Raw genomic sequence first — 17,856 nt, forward strand, 5'->3', positions numbered from 1 at the left:
AGACATTACGGTAATCCTTGACAGCGCCTCTGGGCTCTAGCTGGCTAAAAACTGTCAGCTGAGTTTTCCTTGCAAGTCTACAGGGAAAAAAACACAGCTCAACAAAAACACGTCAAGCCATGGCAGCGGAGATCCATTCAAGGCCCCAAACATCAAGACCAGTTCTTCTTAACAAAATCGAGGGACACTCAGATGCTGTCAATGCTGCTGTTTTGATTCCAAAAGAGGACGGAGTCATTACGGTTAGCGAGGACAGGTAAGCAGGCTGGCAGCACTGGCTGTGTTGTTGCACGCCATCTAGTTAGCTAGCTGGCTAGCAGCTATAGCTGGTGGATTGGCCGAATTTCTAACATTCCATGGAAAATGTAATCGACTGGTCTAAAGTGATCTTTACCTTATTCGTAAACAAGAATACATCATTCCTGTTACCTAGCATAAAAGGCTTAGCTAACGCTACTAACGTAATCAATAATAAACAACATTAGTTATTGGAAAATCTCAGAACAGAAGGCTTGAATCCTGTCTGTGTCAGGTACTGTAGACTAGCTAGCTGCTATAGTTTCATTAATATAACTCGTACAGTACCAATCTCTGTAGCAAGATGTGGACTGTTACTGTAGCCAAAAGACGTTTTGTTGTAGTGCTACAACGCACTTAGTTGCCTGCTTTCCCTGCTTGCTTAGCTACGTAAACTGCTTGCATCTAAATGTTAGCTACTGTAGATTAGCTATCCAGCTAACAGTAGTTGCCAAGTGAGTGACAAAAGACAGACTGGAATCGGCTCACAAGAATGTGTGTCCTCAGGGCAATGTATTTGATGTGAGTGAAATGCACGTCTACAGTAGCTGCCATTTCTGCATGCCAGACAATTGTACATATTAGAGGATGTGAATCGAGGTAATACTCTAATATCAGACAGTCAAGTAAGGAAAGTAAGGAAACGTCATTACTAATTTGAGGAAGCTCCTTCAGTGTAGGAAGGACTTAGCCTACGACTTTTGAAAAAATCGACTTGAGTGCTCATGCTTCTTTTACCCAATACTAAGGTTGTTAATTAACCAGGCTCAATAAATGTAGTATCCTGACTGAATAACGAGGCACAATAAATGTAAATAATTATATTTATGATGTCATGATAACTTAATGGTATGACTATGTGGACAGTTCTTGACTCGTCCATTAGCCTATCCATATCATTCCATTGTCACCTCAGTCGTTACTAAGGCATGTTGAAGTATGAATATGTAATTTCCTGTTTCACCAGAACAATCCGGGTATGGCTCAAGAGAGACAGTGGCCAGTATTGGCCCAGCATTTATCACACCGTCTCCTGTAAGTATAACATTTGGCTGAAGTAGCTTGTTTTGAAAAAGTTGATTTGAAAGTTTTTTTCATGTGTATGTGTGTGTGCCTATACTAGCGCCATGCTCCTGCATGTCCTACCACCATGACAGCAGACGCATCTTTGTAGGCCAGGACAATGGTGCTATTGTGGTGAGTGTAATATGAGCTTACAGTGAAAATACATCTGTATCAGAAGATATCTTTGAGAAACCCAAAGGCTAAATATGAAAACTTGTAATACTGGTTGTCACTGACCCCATGTTTGTTCTGTTTTGAATGACAAACCACATGTCTACATTTCATGGGCAATGTAGAAAAATCCAGAATGAACTTGCTGTTGTTTTGGTTCTATTTGCAGGAATTTCTCATCTCGGAAGACTTCAACAAGATGAACCTTGTCAAGACATATCCAGGTGAGATCGGAGGGCCTTTCCTGCCGTTCTGTAGCCATGGGTAGTTGTGACGAAGTGAAAATGTGTCGAATTATGTTATTGTGGTGTGGTACGCGTGCTGGAGGAGACGTCTTGTTTTGAGAAGTCCCACCCTGTCCCATGAGAAATCGTGTGGTCAACTCCCAGCACGGCACTGGCGAGCATTTCTCTCCTCTGTACAGGAGGCAGAGGCTAATGTCACTGAAGCACCAGAACCAACACACACACAAAGAAAACCCGTTCCCCCAAATTCAAGCGGATGAGAAGTCATCCAAGATTAGGCAAATCCCCCGCTAGATTACATGCTCCCTCAAATTGGCATATTGGGTGATTTTGATCCCCCCCCCCTCACCACTGTGACTGACGCTCAAGCCACTCAGCCTGGTTTCTTCTCTCATCAGTGGAAAAATTCTGCTTTGGAAGGTATTAGAGCCAGAACACCAGATATCCCTATAGAAGTTTCCATTTGCTTTGGGAGGATATGTGCTCCAATGATTCTCCTCCAACTAAATGAATCCAAAATGGCTCCTCCGAGTGATTCATCGTATTTTTGATGCTGAGACGTGAAGAGTGAGGTTGAGAGATGATCCAAGAGGGTGAACCTCTCTAGGGACAGAATCCTTGACCTAGATGAAGCCTTCTTCTTCTATTAGAAACTGCAAGTGGCAGCTCGGATCTAAGACGGATTTGAGAGACCGCAGATAGAGTGCGGCTAGTTTAGTTTGTTATATGTTTTTGTTGATTTTATGTAAAGCACTTTGAGCTGCAATTATTGTATGAAAAGTGCTATATAAATAAAGTCTTACTTACTTACTTACTTCTGTAGAACTAGGAAAACATCTTCAAGGTTCAATCTCCTTTAGATGGCAAATGAAGCCTTTTTCTACATTTTGAGGACTTCTCTTTGAATCTCGATTTAATGGAAGAAAATAAGGATTTAGCAATTGTGTATGTTTCTGAATATTTGCCTTATCTGTACACAAATCATTTGTGCTTTTTCTCTCTCTCTGCGTGTGCGTGCGTGTTGCAGCCCACCAGAATCGCGTGTCAGCCTTGGTGTTTTCTCTGGAGAGTGAGTGGGTGGTGAGCACCGGACACGACAAGAGCGTCAGCTGGATGTGCACCCAGAGTGGCACCATGCTGGGACGACACTACTTCGGCTCCTGGGCCTCCTGCCTGCAGTATCCTTCCGTCCGTGCGTGTGCGTCTGTGCGTGTGCGTGTTTCCTCCCTCCGTTCTTTGTTCCTCCTCTTCCAGCCTTTCCTTGACCTCCATGTCCAGGTATGACAACGCCACGCAGCATGCCTTCGTGGGGGATTACTCCGGGCAGATCACCCTTCTGAAACTGGACAGGCAGTCCTACTCTACCATCACCACACTGAAAGGCCATGAAGGTAACACCGCACGCACACACACACACACACACACCCACACACACATACATACTCACAACAGATACTGCGAATGGAAACCCCAGAGCTTAATGTTATTCAGCTGATCAGTTCGGAAAGGGAAACACTCAGTACAGTCTCTAGTATACGGCGGACTGCGGCGCGCCGTCCTGCTACTACCGCGTCAGACGGTGTGAGACGCACAGCTTGCACTGTGTGGTGCTGGGGTTCTTCTTCCATCACAAGGTTGGCTTGTGATGTGCCGCTCGTTTGCCCGTGACTCACCGCAAGCCTCCATCCATCACATGACTCCATCCCTCACGCTTTACCTCGCACTCCCCCTCTCTTTCACTTCTCTGTCTCCCCCTCCCCCTATCTGTCTCACTCCTATTTCACTCTGTTACTCTCTCTCTCTCTCTGTGTGTGTGTGTGTGTGTGTGTGTGTGTGTGTGTGTGTGCGTGTGTGTGTGTGTGTGTGTGTGTGTGTGTGTGGGGCAGGTTGTATAGGAGCTCTGTGGTGGGATCCTGTTCAGAGTTTGCTGTTTTCTGGGGCGTCAGACCACAGCGTCATCATGTGGGACATCGGCGGGCGCAAGGGGCGCACACTACTTCTGCTAGGACACCAGTAAGTCCGGTCTCTTTGTCGGTGTGTGTGTGTGTGTGTGGGTGGATGAGTTGTCTACACAAAGACAAAAGGTCCAGCATGAGAGGGAAATAAATCCAGTTTTATTAGCAGCCTTTGGAACGGCAAACAATCTCCTAAAGTTATCTGTGCTCACCCTGCTTCTGTATGTTCCACACCCTTGTCGTTTCCCCGACCTCCTTCCTCCTACGTTTGTCTCCTCGGCGAGGCTCCTCCTCTCTGCCAGTCGACGGCTAGCGCAATCCATACCAAGCATTATTACTATGCTGAGCATATTTCAGCGAGCTCTTCCTCTTCCCACGTGTCAACCCATGTGACGCGTGACTCCTCCCTCTGAGTCCAAGTCCCCCTTTCTCACACGCGTCACGCTTTCCTCCCGTGACCTCGGCCACGTCCCAACACGGTGTCCCTCTCCGTCCCCAGCGAGCGCGTGCAGGCGGTGCGTTACCTGCAGGTCACCCGGCAGCTGCTGTCCTGCTCGGCCGACGGAGGCATCACCGTGTGGAACATGGACACGCACAGAGACGAGGTAAGCCCCCCCCCCCCCCCCCCCCCCCCAAGGCACGCTGCCCTCTCGCCGGCCGACCGGCTCAGTCGCGCGCACCACACTCCATCTCGAAATCGAGTTTTCAAAGTGGCTGCACCCTGACGAGGGAGGACGTGAAAGGTGGTGGGAGCTGAGAAGGTGTCCCTTCGGCGGTCACTGTGCGGGGAACGCGGCGCTTGTGGCGCTGCCTGGGTTACGTGGCTGGCTGCTCGCTGCTGCCCTCTGGTGTTGGACCGGTGGGGCTGGAATTTAGTGAGCGTTTTGAACACACTGCTTTCCGTTCTTTCCCCTCCCAGGCTCCTCAGTGGCTGGAGAGTGACTCGTGTCAGAAGTGCGAGCAGCCTTTCTTCTGGAACATCAAACAGATGTGGGATAGTAAGACCATGGGGCTTCGGCAGGTACGGACAGCTGGGATCTGTAGTCTTACTGCGATGGTTAGAAATACAGTGGTTCCCTTTGAGGTTAACACTGAACCTGAAACGTGTGTGTGTGTGTGTGTTATATGCAGCACCACTGCAGGAAATGCGGCAAGGCGGTGTGCGGGAAGTGTAGCAGCAAGCGCTCCACCTACCCCGTCATGGGCTTTGAGTTCCAGGTGCGGGTGTGTGACGCCTGCTTCGACACCATCAAGGAGGAAGAGTGAGTAGTTAGACAGGAAGTTCCCCTCCGTGTTCTGGTGTCCTCGAAACGTCTCCGCCGGCGCGTCGCTTCCTTAATGCTCCTGGCATGCGTTCCACTCGATCCAGCGGAAGGAACGCTTGTTCTCACGACATGCTTCCTTGTGCGTGCTTGCGCGTGTGTGTCTTCTAGTCGGACAGCCCTGGCCACGTTCCACGAGGGGAAGCACAACATCTCCCACATGGACATGGACCCTTCCCGAGGCCTGATGGTGACCTGTGGCAGCGACCGCATCGTCAAGGTCACGCTCTTCACGGGTTACACATCACACACACACACCACCACACGCACATTCTGCATGAGGAATGCGGGTATCGCTGGCATCCTTTGTCCGGGTAACTTAACGACGGCAACGTGTTTCCCACCTCTGTGTTGTTTGACTTAGTTTGTTTTCGGTTGGTTTCTTTTTTTCGACAGATCTGGGATATGACACAGGTGGTTGGCTGCAGCTTAGCAACGGGTTTCACTCCTCGCTGACTGGCCCCTGCCCCCCTGTTGGTCCCAAGACTCCGCCCCCCCCATTCAGACCAGAGAACTGCAGTCGCCATGGAAACTATCCTCTCATCTGTCCGACTCCTCCCCTTCTGCTTGTGCTTTTTTAACCCAATCTGGACGTATGGAAGAAGTAGTTTGTGTGTGTGTGTGCGTGCGCATCCTTGCATTTCAATTATGTGTGTGTACGTGCGCCTGCATGTGTGATTGACATGGGTCTCAGGTCTGATTTGCAGCGTGTATTTGGCTAATCTTATTCTAAGCACAACGTAAGTTTGCGAACGGCTGGTCGTGTGTACGAACACGTATGACTGAGTTTGCTGTACAGTACTGATTGGGAAGATTGATATTGATTGTGGTTTTGTTTGGCTTGTGTTTGGTTCTGTCAACATAGTTGGTCGGCCCTTATTTCTCTTGCACTGTAACGTGGGAATGGTAAAGCGACCCAAATCCACCATTCCCCTCGAAACCATTCCTCGCAGCAGCATCCATCTTTTAGCATTCACTAAACACTACCTGGATGTAGTCTTTCCCGGCCACTGTAACGTAGAAACACGACGTCCGTATGCCCTCGTGTGTGTGTGTGTGTGTCATGTACACTGCTCGGTGTTGTCCCCTTGTTTACGTCTCCCACGGAGGGAAAGAGCGTTGGCTTTTGCTCTGCGCTCCCTCGCCGGTTCTCGTTCTCTCTTTCACTAGTCGGCCTTAAAATCTCGTGTTCGTCTCAGGAGGCAAACGCAGAAGACTCTTGTCAGAGGGCGGAGCCAGATGTGTCTGCCATCGGCCCACTCTGTTACGGTGTTTTTTTCATTTATATATATATATTTTCTTTTCTTTTTTCTGTCAACTAGTCCACTCTCACCCCGCATATGTACAGACACCACGTGTAGCACGGATAAGTCCACTCTGCTGCCTTTTGTGACAAGTTGTATGAGTATCCTGTCAAATAAACTGCATTAAGGTTTGCTCAAGAGGGTTTTCTTCTTTAGACAGGCACTTGGTCATTGAAGCGGTACGTTCTATTGTAAATGTAGCACTAAACATGGTCATACTCTCTTTCTGGTGAAGTCATTATTTGCTGTGGAACACGAGGCTGTGTGTGTGTTTCCTCCGGGGCCTTAAGATCTCAAGCCTTCTAGATGTTTCTAAACGCTCAACTCACGACTGTTCACGCGCACACTCACTCCACTCTCTAACTGAATTTTTTTGGGGGGGTTGGTGGGGTGGTCATTTTCTCAACCTTCTTTTTTGAAAGGTTGACTCATTAATCTTAGTGCTGTACCGTCCCCATCTCTCCGTCCTCCTCTCTCCCTGGCATGGCTTCCGGAAGGCTCTCACCTGCACTGAATGCACATTTGGTGTTTTGTTTTCCAGGACACGTTTTAACACCATTTAGATTTTGTTTCCTTTAAGGTGTATGTGTCTTTAAGGGTGTCAATGTTGGTTAACGTATGATAGGATAGACTCACACTTGTTCAAGGTAAAAAAGAAAAGAAAAAAAAAGAGTTCAGTTTCGAGAACTTTGAACTGAAATTCCTGATAGCAGTCACATTCCAGTTTGGGTCGTGTAGTGTGTGTTTATATTTGTAGAGATTTGTAATTATGACGATTGTGTTCATGGTATCCGTTTGTTGATTTATACTGTGAGTAGGACAGGTGCAGGATGGTCACATTGAAAGCAGTTTACTGTCACCCCCCCGCCCACCTCCCCCCCACACCACCTCACACAACACCTCACACAACACCTCACGCAACACACACCACCATCAAGGATGTTCAGGGTTCTTGGCCATACTTTGCTACAGAACAATCAGGAGCTCAGTTGTTTGTTTTTTGAATGATCATCTTATCCCAAGTTCCAGTTCTCTTTGATCACAAACTGTGGGTTTACGCTATGAGGAGGAGCCATTAACCAAAAGAGGTCTGTGTAGTTTCCCTCGCTGAAACCTCCAATTGAGTTGAATAATCTGTTCATCTGGAATTAAGTAGGTAACTCAAACAGTCTCCCTTGAAGAATTTATACCTTGTCGTTATTCTGTCCATGTCAGCTTATAGATTTTTAGGTCAGATACATTTTGGTTCGTTTTTTGTTTTGTTTTTAGAAGCCAACAAAGATGTTTTGTAACTATACTTTGGCGATGCCTCATACAGACACCATACCATGTACGTTTGTAGCTTTGTTTCCCTCGTTTTCATCATGTCATATCTGTTCGTAAAAGAATCTGTCCACAATGTTGTATATCTCTAATAATTGTATTTTTAAACTGAACCCTTGTTGATATTACAATACTGACTTTAGCCTCCCTGTGGCTCATGTCAGCTTACGGGGAGGAATTAAATAAAAGCTTAATAAAGATATTATGACCTGTCATGTTTCGTTTTTTTCTTTCAATTTGTTATCACATTCAAGAATAAAAAAGACTTGGAGGCTTTTCTCACCAAGGTGTTTTTATTCAAGCTTGGACGCCCAGATAACACTGCAGCATGTCACAGTAAGTAACAGCAAACCATAGAAGTGCTTTTATTATGAATCCCTTAAGCATAGTATCAGTAGTTAAACACATAGGCCATTCTCATAATGCACACGTCAGGTCATACTGTAGGTTGGCCCTGTCTCTGGTCAGAGGGGCATGTTGGACTGATAGAGAAGCACTTCTCAAGAATGGGCTCAATCGAAGATGCGCTGTGACTCCTACTGTTTTCAGCTCCTGGCTCTCATCATTAATCACAGTTGTATTTTTAGTATTGTAATTTGTGAGGAAAACACATACAGTTGCCATAGTGAAGGAACTTTCAACACCAGCCCACCCAGGCAAGTTAGATTGAGCCCAATCGGCCAGTGACTGCATGCGATTGGTGGATAGGGTGAGTGACGTGACTTAGGTCAAATCAGATTCCCATCTGAGTGACAGCTTCCATTAAGTCACTGTGTGAAGGGCGGGATACAAGTGTTCTGTCAGTGTGAGTGCTTAGTCGAATGCGTAGTGTACTTTCAAAGAAGTGCTTCTTCCATCAGCAGTTTGACCTCATGACCTCTGAGCAGAAAAGACAGAGACGAATCAGTGTCACCATCACACCGTTCATTGGCTGTAACACAAGATTAATAACGCATTAAAATACTCTCGAATGAATGCTACAATGGGCCTATAGCTGTTCACAAACAGCAAGATGTGTTAAAAAGAGAGTGAGATCGAGAAGTGTGTGTGTGTTTGTGAAAAGGGGGGGGGGGGTGTTGGGGAGACTGTTGACTGGATCGGGCAGCTCAGTGGGGTTGGAAGGTCTTGCCAAGGTCCTCCATCACACTCATGAACTTCTGCTCCTCCATGGGGGAGCAGTGGGTCCAGGCCAGGGGCAGGTGGGCAGACACCATCTTCCGGTCTGACACACACACACACATATGCACACACACACACACACACACACACACATGCATTCAAAACAGATCAACTGTCAAATGTATAAAACAGTGGGCTGTATCTGTGCACAAACACAGTTCCTGACATTCATCCGTTTACCGTTTATCTAGACAAAGGTGTGGTGTTTGTTTTTGCAGTTTCCGTGGTGCTTCTCTATGGGGAAGGTCACTGAGGTCACACATTGTGTGTGTCCGTGCGGGTGTGTGTGTGTGGGTGCGCGCGCGCGCGCTCGCGCTCGCGTCCGCTGTACTCTCTGGTAGTATCTGGTACCGAGAGCTGTGCACTCCAGCTGTGGTAGAGTGAGGCCAGCGCACGCCTCTCTACAGCCCCTTGATTCACTACACCGACAAACCCTGCACAGAGCCAGCTCTCTTCCCTCTCATACCCTCACACAAACACTTCCAAACACACACATACCCACACACAAACACCCATCCAACCTGACTTGAACACCCTCCCGCCCTCAATCGTATCTATTTCCCCTCATCTCTCTCTTTGTCTGTTTTTACTCCGGCCACCATTAGTTCTTTGCGCTGAGAGGTCCACTGTGCTGATGAGACTGTTCGTCTTAAAGAGCCCTCGTTTCTCTCCTGGAGCTCTGATGGAGAACTCGTTGTGAGGATAGAAAGAGAGAGGTTGGAGAAAGAGAGCGAAACATCGCACTCCACTTAAACTCCCAACATCCAAGGCTTCAGACAATCAAACAACGAACGTGTCACTGTCCATTCAATCCTGGAAATACCAACTGAAGGGTGTACAGGGACCCGGGCCTACCCTGGAAGAAGCGCCCACTGGGCCCTGCAGCAGCCGCCTCAGAGATGGCCAGCCACACCACGGTGTCGGCCCCTTGCTCCGGGGCCCTCAAACTGTCCTTCATGGACCGATGGAAGTCAGGCATGGCGTTGGCCACCGCTAGAACCACACACAGGGAAAGGGAGAGAGAGAGAGAGAGAGAGAGAGAGAGAGAGAGAGAGAGAGAGAGAGAGAGAGAGAGAGAGAGAGAGAGAGACAGAGAGACAGAGAGAGAGAGAGAGAGAGAGAGAGTAAAAAGGGAGAGAAATAATAAATTAATACACAGGTTATGTGTGCTTTGGAAAATAATAAACAGATGATATCCAGTTTGGCAACTCTCTTCTAATCTTCAGATCATAATAGTAATGATCATTGTTGATCATTACAGTTTACTGTAATAATAACATTTATTTTTATATAATTACAGTTACAACATTTGTAGTAACATTACTTATAGTAAGAGCAATTATAGTAAGAGGACTTATAGTAACAGTATTTATAGTAATAGTAATGGTGTAATTACAGTAACAGTAATGATAGCAATAATAATGGAGTACCCATTTGTAAAGTACCTGGGGTGTCCACCCAACCAGGGTGCATCACAGAGAAGTGAATGTTGGTATGCGCTTTGGCCCACTGCTCTGTCATCACCACCTGCTGCCTCTATAACACACACACAAACATGCAGACACATGCACAGACACGCAAACATTTTGGTACTGTTTCAAACTTAATATCCACACACAAACCAACAAGCTACGCCAGGCCATGTGATCGTGTACACCTAGCAGTATATCCCCCTCTACTCGTCAGCAATCAAAACCAATGGGTGCCTTTCAACTCTGTGAGTGACCACCAGTGCCCCGAATCAGAAAGCTGCGATCACACCTTGTTCTGGGCGTACACCATGGTGCCGTCGTAGTGGCCCCTCTCCGACTGCAGGTTGCCTGACCTCAGCTTCTGAACGAGCATGCCCCCGGAGGACACTGTAACCTGAGGAAGGGAGGGAGGGAGGGAGGGAGGGAGGGAGGGAGGGAGGGAGGGAAGGAAGGAAGGAAGGAAGGAAGGAAGGAAGGAAGGAAGGAAGGAAGGAAGGAAGGAAGGAAGGAAGGAAGGAAGGAAGGAAGGAAGGAAGGAGGGAGGGAGGGAGGGAGGTTTAGGAAATTGAAAGAGGAACTTGGTGTTTTGGTGGAGCACAGGATGCATGAAATAATGATTAAGAGTGAAAGGTTGTTTGGTTGTTGTTCTAGTTCAGTCAGTTGGAGCTGACTGATCATTAATATTAAAGAGATATCTTTGTTTGCGTGACTGTGTGTGTTTCTGTGTGTGAGGAACAGAGATTGTGTGCATCTGTGAGAGAATTTAAAGAGGACGAGAGAGAAATAGAGAGAAAGTAAGCGAGGAGACAGAGACAGAGATATTTCCAACATACGGCAACACATCTTAAAAAGTAAGCTAGGTTGGACTTTCTTACTCACCACTCTGGGTTCAGCACTCTTCTCCAGTAAGGGAATCAGAGCCTTAGTCAGTATGTACACTCCTAAAAATGTAGAAGAGAGTTGGGAAACAGGGAAATCAATACGATTGATTTTAAACGCAATATTTAATCTTTCTCTCTGGTTTCCACTCACCAAGAACATTACTGGCAAAGCTCTTTTCCAGTCCCTCGGCATTGACCTCCCTCTGGGTCATTATACAACCAGCATTATTAATCTGTACGGATCAATCGCACACAAAATTGGAGATCAACCTCACACGACGAAAACACATGAAGTCCTACAGAAAGCCCACATGAAGTTAGGTGAGAGAGAAGAGCACGTTTGGGTGAGGAGGGGGAGAGGGGGACTAGAGCTTCCATCACTCACCAGGACATTGAGGGCTTTGTACTTTTTCTTAAAGGCCTCAGCAAACTCCCACACCTTCCTGGTCTCAGAAAGGTCCAGAATGTGAACGTAAACTTCCTGAGAAGACAAAACTCATCGTTCGGTTCGGATGCAGTCTGGTTTGCCGGATTACAGTGTGGCATTGGGCCCCTTTAAACTCACCTTGTTTCCTGTCTCCTTAACGATGTCGGCCCTAGCCTCCTCTGCCTTGTCTTTGTTCCTGCACACCATGTGGAGTGTACCACCTGTGAAGACGTGGGGGGAGTTATACAGGTCACAGAAGTCTATCCACAGTGCAAGTGTTCCTGTATAGCTATATTGGCTTTCACTCTTTAAGGGAATGGATCCATGATGAAATCTGCTGTTAGCATGACTGGGATACCAATGCTCAAAATCATGCACAACTGATTCGAAATCCCACCTCATCCCCTCAGCCCCCCCCCCCTCCTCCCTGGTGTTTTCTGTTTGTCTGGAAGCATCATAGGCGTGGCATACCTCTCTTGGCAATGGCCATGGCAGTGGCTCTCCCTATGCCACTGTTAGTTCCTGTGATCATGAAGGATCTACCCGCCAGGGCCACATCGATGTCTTTCTCCACGAAGCGCTTGGCTGCCGTCAGGAAAGCGCTTCTGCAACACATACACACATTGGTCTTAGATGTGTATGCGAGTGTGTGTGTCAATCACCAAGCACTAGCTGCAGAGCTTATGTAAGGCCAACGTGTGTTTGAGGTTCACATGATGGCCACGCTGTCCCATCAGGACAGCGTCTCACACTTACAGCCAGTTTCCCTGACGTGGATTCACCCTAGTCCTAGACTAGAAACCTTGGTAGAATTCTCCTCTTGCTTCAGGACTAGGTTTAATCCATGTCTGGGAAACTGGGCCCTAGTGTTCAGCAGTAAGATAGAAGGGACGGGCCACCTTGCGTGATCTCTGAACCAATGACAGACAGACGGCGTGTGGCGGAGGGAGACACAGCCGAGCAGCTCTTGTGTATGGGTCTTTGAGCACCTCAATGATTGGCATTGTTCGACGGCTCTCACCATTGACAGCAAGGGGGGTACAAGAGAGAAAGGCGGCGCCGCACTGAACGATTATTTTGGGCTAAATGCGGCCTCTGTTCCATCGTGTCACCCAGAGAGCCATTAGCGAGGGCCGGGGTCAGGCCGGGTAGAGAGAGGGAGAGAGAGAGGGAGAGAGAGAGACGGCTTTCTGGGTGAAAAGATGACGTTGAACAAAGGAACGAGGAAGAGAATGACAAAAGCACCTCTTTAGAAGGGTAAGCTTTGTTGTTCAGGACAGTGAGAGCGTCTCAGACGATCACAAACATTTTTTCTCATTCACAATTGATGGGATTGGGGACTGGTGCACAATATCTAGTCCAAGGCAAATAGTTCAACCAAACCCGACTGAAATAATGTCAATTCTTTTGAAAGGGTATTCTGTGTAGATTAGATCCATGTCGATTTGAGCAACTAAGTGGATCATTACTAGATATGCTCTTCGAAGTGTGATGTCTCAAACTTCCAGTTAGGTGGCTTAAGAATTTCAGATGGAGGTTTCCAAGTCAACAACCTTGTGACCTGTGCAAGGCATATCAATCTGAGAAAGATCTCGCTGTTGTGTTTTACGGCTCTCTATGGCCGCTAGTCATTCCACTAATGGAGTAAACCTTATGTGACAAAAGTGGGATGTTCATCATGCATTGCATAGATTAACCTTGAAGGCCTTGCTGTCACCAAGAACCTCCTATAGAGATCAATCTTAAATAAATTTCCTACTGTCATACATATTTCAAACATTACATGAACAGTCAAAAGCAGGATAGTCATCATGCAACCCTCTACCAAGCATTTTATTAAGTGGTCTAACTCTGATACATCCAAAACTATTGCTAAATAAACACGAACAAACATACGATGACCATGAAAATCCTGGACAAGGATAGAAACACAACTCAAATGTCACACTTCTGCTTAAATCTATGATTCTCCAATGAGAATTGTTTTTACCCATCCTAAAGAAATATTCCTTGTTTTCTTTGAGGGTTTACATTGACTTTAAATTGGCATATGTTAAGGCTTTTGTGACATTGCATGAAATAAGGCCTATAAAAATATGGTACAAATTCTTACATATGACTTGTGTATGATATGTTATGTGTATGCACATGCACTTACATGCAAACACAAACACACATACACACACAATGTAGGATTTTGGGGAAACAAAAGGATGTAATAAGGGAAGCAAAATACTGTTGGATCCAATTAGTTGGCACATAGAAACAAGGCATAAAATACAGCTGACAAAACTATTTCAAATGACAATTTATTTAATAGTTGTTAGCCCAACAAGTTGTCTCTAGGATCTACACAGAAGAACTAACATAGCTCAACAGTGGAAAATAATTGCCAAGTATTTCTTACCTTGTAAATTCAGTCAGGCCTTTCAGAAACCAGGCAGAGTTTCGGTAAAGAGACATTGTTAGCTCTGGAATCCTCTCGGCCGTTACTGTGAGTTCTGCTCCCATTTTAACATGGACCAAGACCACGTGTGTTGAATTTACATTGTACCGGGTGACACCTTGGGTCACCAAGCGGCAACAAATGAGGGGACTGTTGTGGTTCATTCAAGTTCAGCGATGTGCATTTGTTTGTTTGTTGAGTGTAATGTCGTGCCCAGTTACAATACCTACATCACACATTTATAAAAACCCTACGCTCATCTGAATTCATTTTATAATAATTAATTCCCATATTATTCATAGTTTAATATACATTCACAGTATTATATACATCCATCCCAACTCTACAAACACAATTACATTAAAAAGTTGTATTTTATTACTGATTGAGAGGGGTCTAGACTTCTCTGTGTACCTTGCCCAGATCGAGCTGATAGGTGTCAGCCAATCCCGAAGCAGTTTGATGAAAGCAGGGCGCGGTGCTCCTGAAGAAGGTGTGGTCTGTCCACTTTACGCACAGTAGCCTATTCTGGGAGTGTCGCCGATGTCTCATCCCAAGATACCGGTTTTAGTCGAGAAATAACTGAAAATAATATACTGTTCTCAAATTCAACAGAACTTTCCACTAACTGCAGTGGCAAGATGGTAAGTTCTTGAATAGAAATCGGTAACTATTCAGGATGTGGCATTCATATGCTGAAGAAGCTATTATAATAGCCTAACACCTGTTCTATATGTGAGGAAGGATCTGTTCTTTTTAGACAGGTGATAAAGTCTGCGGTGTTTTCACACCTTGGCTAGTTGTGTGTACGGAGTGTCATCTCCACCTGTTTTAGTTCCTAATGTTGGTATAATCTGGAGTGCGAATGGGAAATTATAAAAGAAACGTATAGGTCAAAGAGCACCACTGAAAATCTTTCCCGAGAATGAATGGCTTCGTTAAGGCGATAGTGTATCCTCATCCAACAAAGTAGCATATATCATAACACTCGTTTGCTTTTAAGAACGTATTGTGGATCTATTGTGTCAGTAAGTACGCTTATGTCTTTGGCTGATAGTTAACATGAGGTAGGTTGTGTTCCACTTGTGTGAGTATGCAGTGGGCAAGGCTTCATGTCCTATGTGTTTATGTGAGCGGTGCATTTTTCTCCAGTTACTGATTAACTGCACGTTAATTACAACGTTTGTAGACTTAGACCATGGCCCTCCAAAAAACTTGTCAGGCACGTTTTTATCTGTCGCTCTAAAGACAATATGTTCATAACCACTGCCAGCCATTTTATAACCATCTTCCCAATTGTAAATTAATTTCCTATAATTCACACCATAAGATACTATTTATATCTGCCATGATCTAGCCTGTATTCATATCAAATATGGTCTACTCTATATAATCACATGGTACTAAATCGTAAACCTATGACTCAACTTTACCTAATTCTTGTCCCGCAACAGATGCACTTCCTGTTGCTCTTCAGCCGACAGGGGAAGTTGCGGCTGCAGAAGTGGTTCACCCCGCTCCCGGATCGAGAGAAGAAGAAGGTGATCAGGGACATGACCCTGATGGTGCTGGCCCGCCCACCACGCTCTTGCAACTTCCTGCAATGGAGGGACCTCAAGATCGTCTACAAGAGGTGAGGAGGGTGGTGGATGGGTAAGTGAGGAGGGTGGTGGATGGGTAAGTGAGGAGGGTGGTGGATGGGTAGGTGAGGAGGGTGGTGGATGGGTAAGTGAGGAGGGTGGTGGATGGGTAAGTGAGGAGGGTGGTGGATGGGTAGGAGAGGAGAGTGGTGGATGGGTAAGTGAGGAGGGTGGTGGATGGGTAAGTGAGGAGGGTGGTGGATGGGTAAGTGAGGAGGATAGTGGATGGGTAAGTGAGGAGGATAGTGGATGGGTAAGTGAGGAGGGTGGTGGATGGGTAAGTGAGGAGGGTGGTGGATGGGTAAGTGAGGAGGATAGTGGATGGGTAAGTGAGGAGGATAGTGGATGGGTAAGTGAGGAGGGTGGTGGATGGGTAAGTGAGGAGGGTGGTGGATGGGTAGGAGAGGAGAAGAAGGCAGAACTCACTTTCATCCTCACACTCAAACATAAACACACACAAACACAAACAAACATATGACCACAACTCACTTCCACGAAACACAACAGTGAAACACATTATAAACTCACAAAGCCAGGGGCACAGGTTAGGGGCTAAATAGTCTCTAGACCTCATTCGTTCCACAGAAATGGGTATAATGTACAGGACCACCAATATACGCCTCTTCAGTTAACTTTGAAGAACTTTGTTTGACCTCTTCCTGTGTACTGTAGGTATGCCAGTCTTTATTTCTGCTGTGGTCTGGAAGACCAGGACAATGAGCTGCTGACCCTGGAGGTGCTACATCGATATGTGGAGCTTCTGGATAAATATTTTGGCAATGTAAGAGTGATAGGGGATGTAATCTAAGTGTAAGGGGAGTCAGGTGGCTGAGCGGTTAGGGAATTGGGCTGGTAATCCAAAGATTGCTGGTTCGATTCCCAGCCAAATGACGTTGTGTCCTTGGGCAAGGCGCTTCACCCTACTTGCCTCGGGGGAATGTCCCTGTACTTACTGTAAGTCGCTCTGGATAAGAGTGTCTGTAAAATGTTAATAGGACTGTATAGTCATGTTTTCAGCACACTTATCTTGCAAGGGTTTCTTGAGAAAATGTTCTTTATATCAAGAAGTTCATTTTAAAAATGTACATTTAATTTAAGAGGTGTTTGTTACACAATGTGTGTTTTTTAATTAATGATTTATTTTGCTGCTCTGACTGATAAGGACATTTGATGTGTTTGGTCTTGCCTGCAGGTGTGTGAGTTGGATATCATATTTAACTTTGAAAAGGCCTACTTCATCCTGGATGAGTTCCTAATGGAAGGGGAGATCCTGGAAACCTCCAAAAAAGCTGTAGGGACCTCCATAGAGGAAGCCGACTCCCAACAGGAGGTAGTTTGGAACTGACCTTCTTTAACTAAGTATTTTCATAAAAGAATTTGCCCCTTACTGCCTACTACGAAAAGCCAATATTATTGTTATCATGCTATTTGATGTAATTTCCTGTTGTTTTGAAGGTAGATGAAATACATTTGGATTTAAATCAATATTCTCTTGGTCTCTTCACAGACAATGGAGGAATACATGAGTAAGCCTACATACTGACATACAAGAACATTTAAGACATATCGAGATTAAGAATTGAGAATACTTTGTCACAGTTGTTTTTACTATTTTTTTCTACAAACATTTGACTTTGAATTTACATTTGTATCTGTTTGATTATTTGTATCAAGCAAGTGTGTGTTACTTTCAGAGAATTACTGTGCAGGGGGAAATGTGTCGCGAGAATTGTAATAGGAGATATATCACTGTTATATTCTTCTGTTGTGTGCGATACCTGTGAAAAGTTGATTATCTTAGTGTCTTTCACGTTTAATTCGATTACTGCCTCTGCATTCACTACATTTGTCAAATGTCTCAGGGTTGATAACTTACCTTTTCAAATGCTTTCATTTAAAAGTGTTTTACTTCTTAGTGTCCTCTGAATACTATAGGTTTAATAAAATAATATCAGTGTAAATAATGTCATACTGATGTTTTTGCTTTAGTTTGTCTCCACCTGTTGTTGATAAAGGGAATCCATGAATGTGGGGCCTGGTGCTAAAACACCAGTCAGTAGTAGATGGTACCTCGTTATATATCCAAAGGCAAATTGTGGTATCGCAGCAGGTAAAAGATGAAATAGGAC

At 45.6% G+C, this 17,856-nt stretch overlaps 3 protein-coding genes across 3 annotated transcripts; 2 read left to right on the forward strand and 1 right to left on the reverse strand.

The window, feature by feature from the left end:
• Positions 1 to 31: 31 nt before the first annotated feature.
• wdfy1 (WD repeat and FYVE domain containing 1) lies at positions 32 to 7,897 on the forward strand. Its single transcript, XM_047035540.1, has 12 exons — positions 32 to 256; positions 1,265 to 1,332; positions 1,421 to 1,494; positions 1,703 to 1,757; positions 2,806 to 2,956; positions 3,057 to 3,169; positions 3,665 to 3,791; positions 4,233 to 4,338; positions 4,653 to 4,754; positions 4,865 to 4,995; positions 5,167 to 5,275; positions 5,452 to 7,897. The coding sequence occupies exons 1-12, from the start codon at positions 120 to 122 to the stop codon at positions 5,509 to 5,511; spliced, it is 1,233 nt and encodes a 410-aa protein (XP_046891496.1). The 5' UTR covers positions 32 to 119; the 3' UTR covers positions 5,512 to 7,897.
• A 56-nt stretch (positions 7,898 to 7,953) lies between these two features.
• On the reverse strand, positions 7,954 to 14,154 carry dhrs12la (dehydrogenase/reductase 12-like a). Its single transcript, XM_047035543.1, has 10 exons — positions 14,049 to 14,154; positions 12,113 to 12,246; positions 11,780 to 11,862; positions 11,600 to 11,695; positions 11,366 to 11,447; positions 11,213 to 11,274; positions 10,623 to 10,727; positions 10,307 to 10,397; positions 9,717 to 9,854; positions 7,954 to 8,904 (listed from the first exon to the last, which is right to left on the reverse strand). Exons 1-10 carry the CDS (start codon positions 14,150 to 14,152, stop codon positions 8,789 to 8,791), a joined length of 1,011 nt encoding a protein of 336 aa, XP_046891499.1. The 5' UTR covers positions 14,153 to 14,154; the 3' UTR covers positions 7,954 to 8,788.
• Positions 14,155 to 14,608: 454 nt separating this feature from the next.
• Positions 14,609 to 17,673, forward strand: ap1s3a (adaptor related protein complex 1 subunit sigma 3a). The gene is made up of 5 exons (XM_047035981.1): positions 14,609 to 14,731; positions 15,542 to 15,720; positions 16,400 to 16,508; positions 16,920 to 17,057; positions 17,235 to 17,673. The coding sequence occupies exons 1-5, from the start codon at positions 14,729 to 14,731 to the stop codon at positions 17,268 to 17,270; spliced, it is 465 nt and encodes a 154-aa protein (XP_046891937.1). The 5' UTR covers positions 14,609 to 14,728; the 3' UTR covers positions 17,271 to 17,673.
• The last annotated feature ends 183 nt before the right edge of the window (positions 17,674 to 17,856 follow it).

This window comes from Hypomesus transpacificus, chromosome 15, assembly GCF_021917145.1.
Source record: "Hypomesus transpacificus isolate Combined female chromosome 15, fHypTra1, whole genome shotgun sequence".
Taxonomy (NCBI): Eukaryota; Metazoa; Chordata; class Actinopteri; order Osmeriformes; family Osmeridae; genus Hypomesus; species Hypomesus transpacificus.

Coding starts and splice junctions, on each gene's coding strand:
- dhrs12la (XM_047035543.1), bottom strand. CDS start 14,152: ATGGGAGCAGAACTCACAGTAACGGCCGAGAGGATTCCAGAGCTAACA. Junction 12,247..14,048: donor GGCCTGACTGAATTTACAAG/GTAAGAAATACT, acceptor TATGTGTTGCAG/AAGCGCTTTCCTGACGGCAG. Junction 11,863..12,112: donor CATGGCCATTGCCAAGAGAG/GTATGCCACGCC, acceptor ACGTCTTCACAG/GTGGTACACTCCACATGGTG.
- ap1s3a (XM_047035981.1), top strand. Junction 15,721..16,399: donor CTCAAGATCGTCTACAAGAG/GTGAGGAGGGTG, acceptor TGTGTACTGTAG/GTATGCCAGTCTTTATTTCT. Junction 17,058..17,234: donor AAGCCGACTCCCAACAGGAG/GTAGTTTGGAAC, acceptor GTCTCTTCACAG/ACAATGGAGGAATACATGAG.
- wdfy1 (XM_047035540.1), top strand. CDS start 120: ATGGCAGCGGAGATCCATTCAAGGCCCCAAACATCAAGACCAGTTCTT. Junction 1,495..1,702: donor AGGACAATGGTGCTATTGTG/GTGAGTGTAATA, acceptor TTCTATTTGCAG/GAATTTCTCATCTCGGAAGA. Junction 4,996..5,166: donor GACACCATCAAGGAGGAAGA/GTGAGTAGTTAG, acceptor TGTGTCTTCTAG/TCGGACAGCCCTGGCCACGT.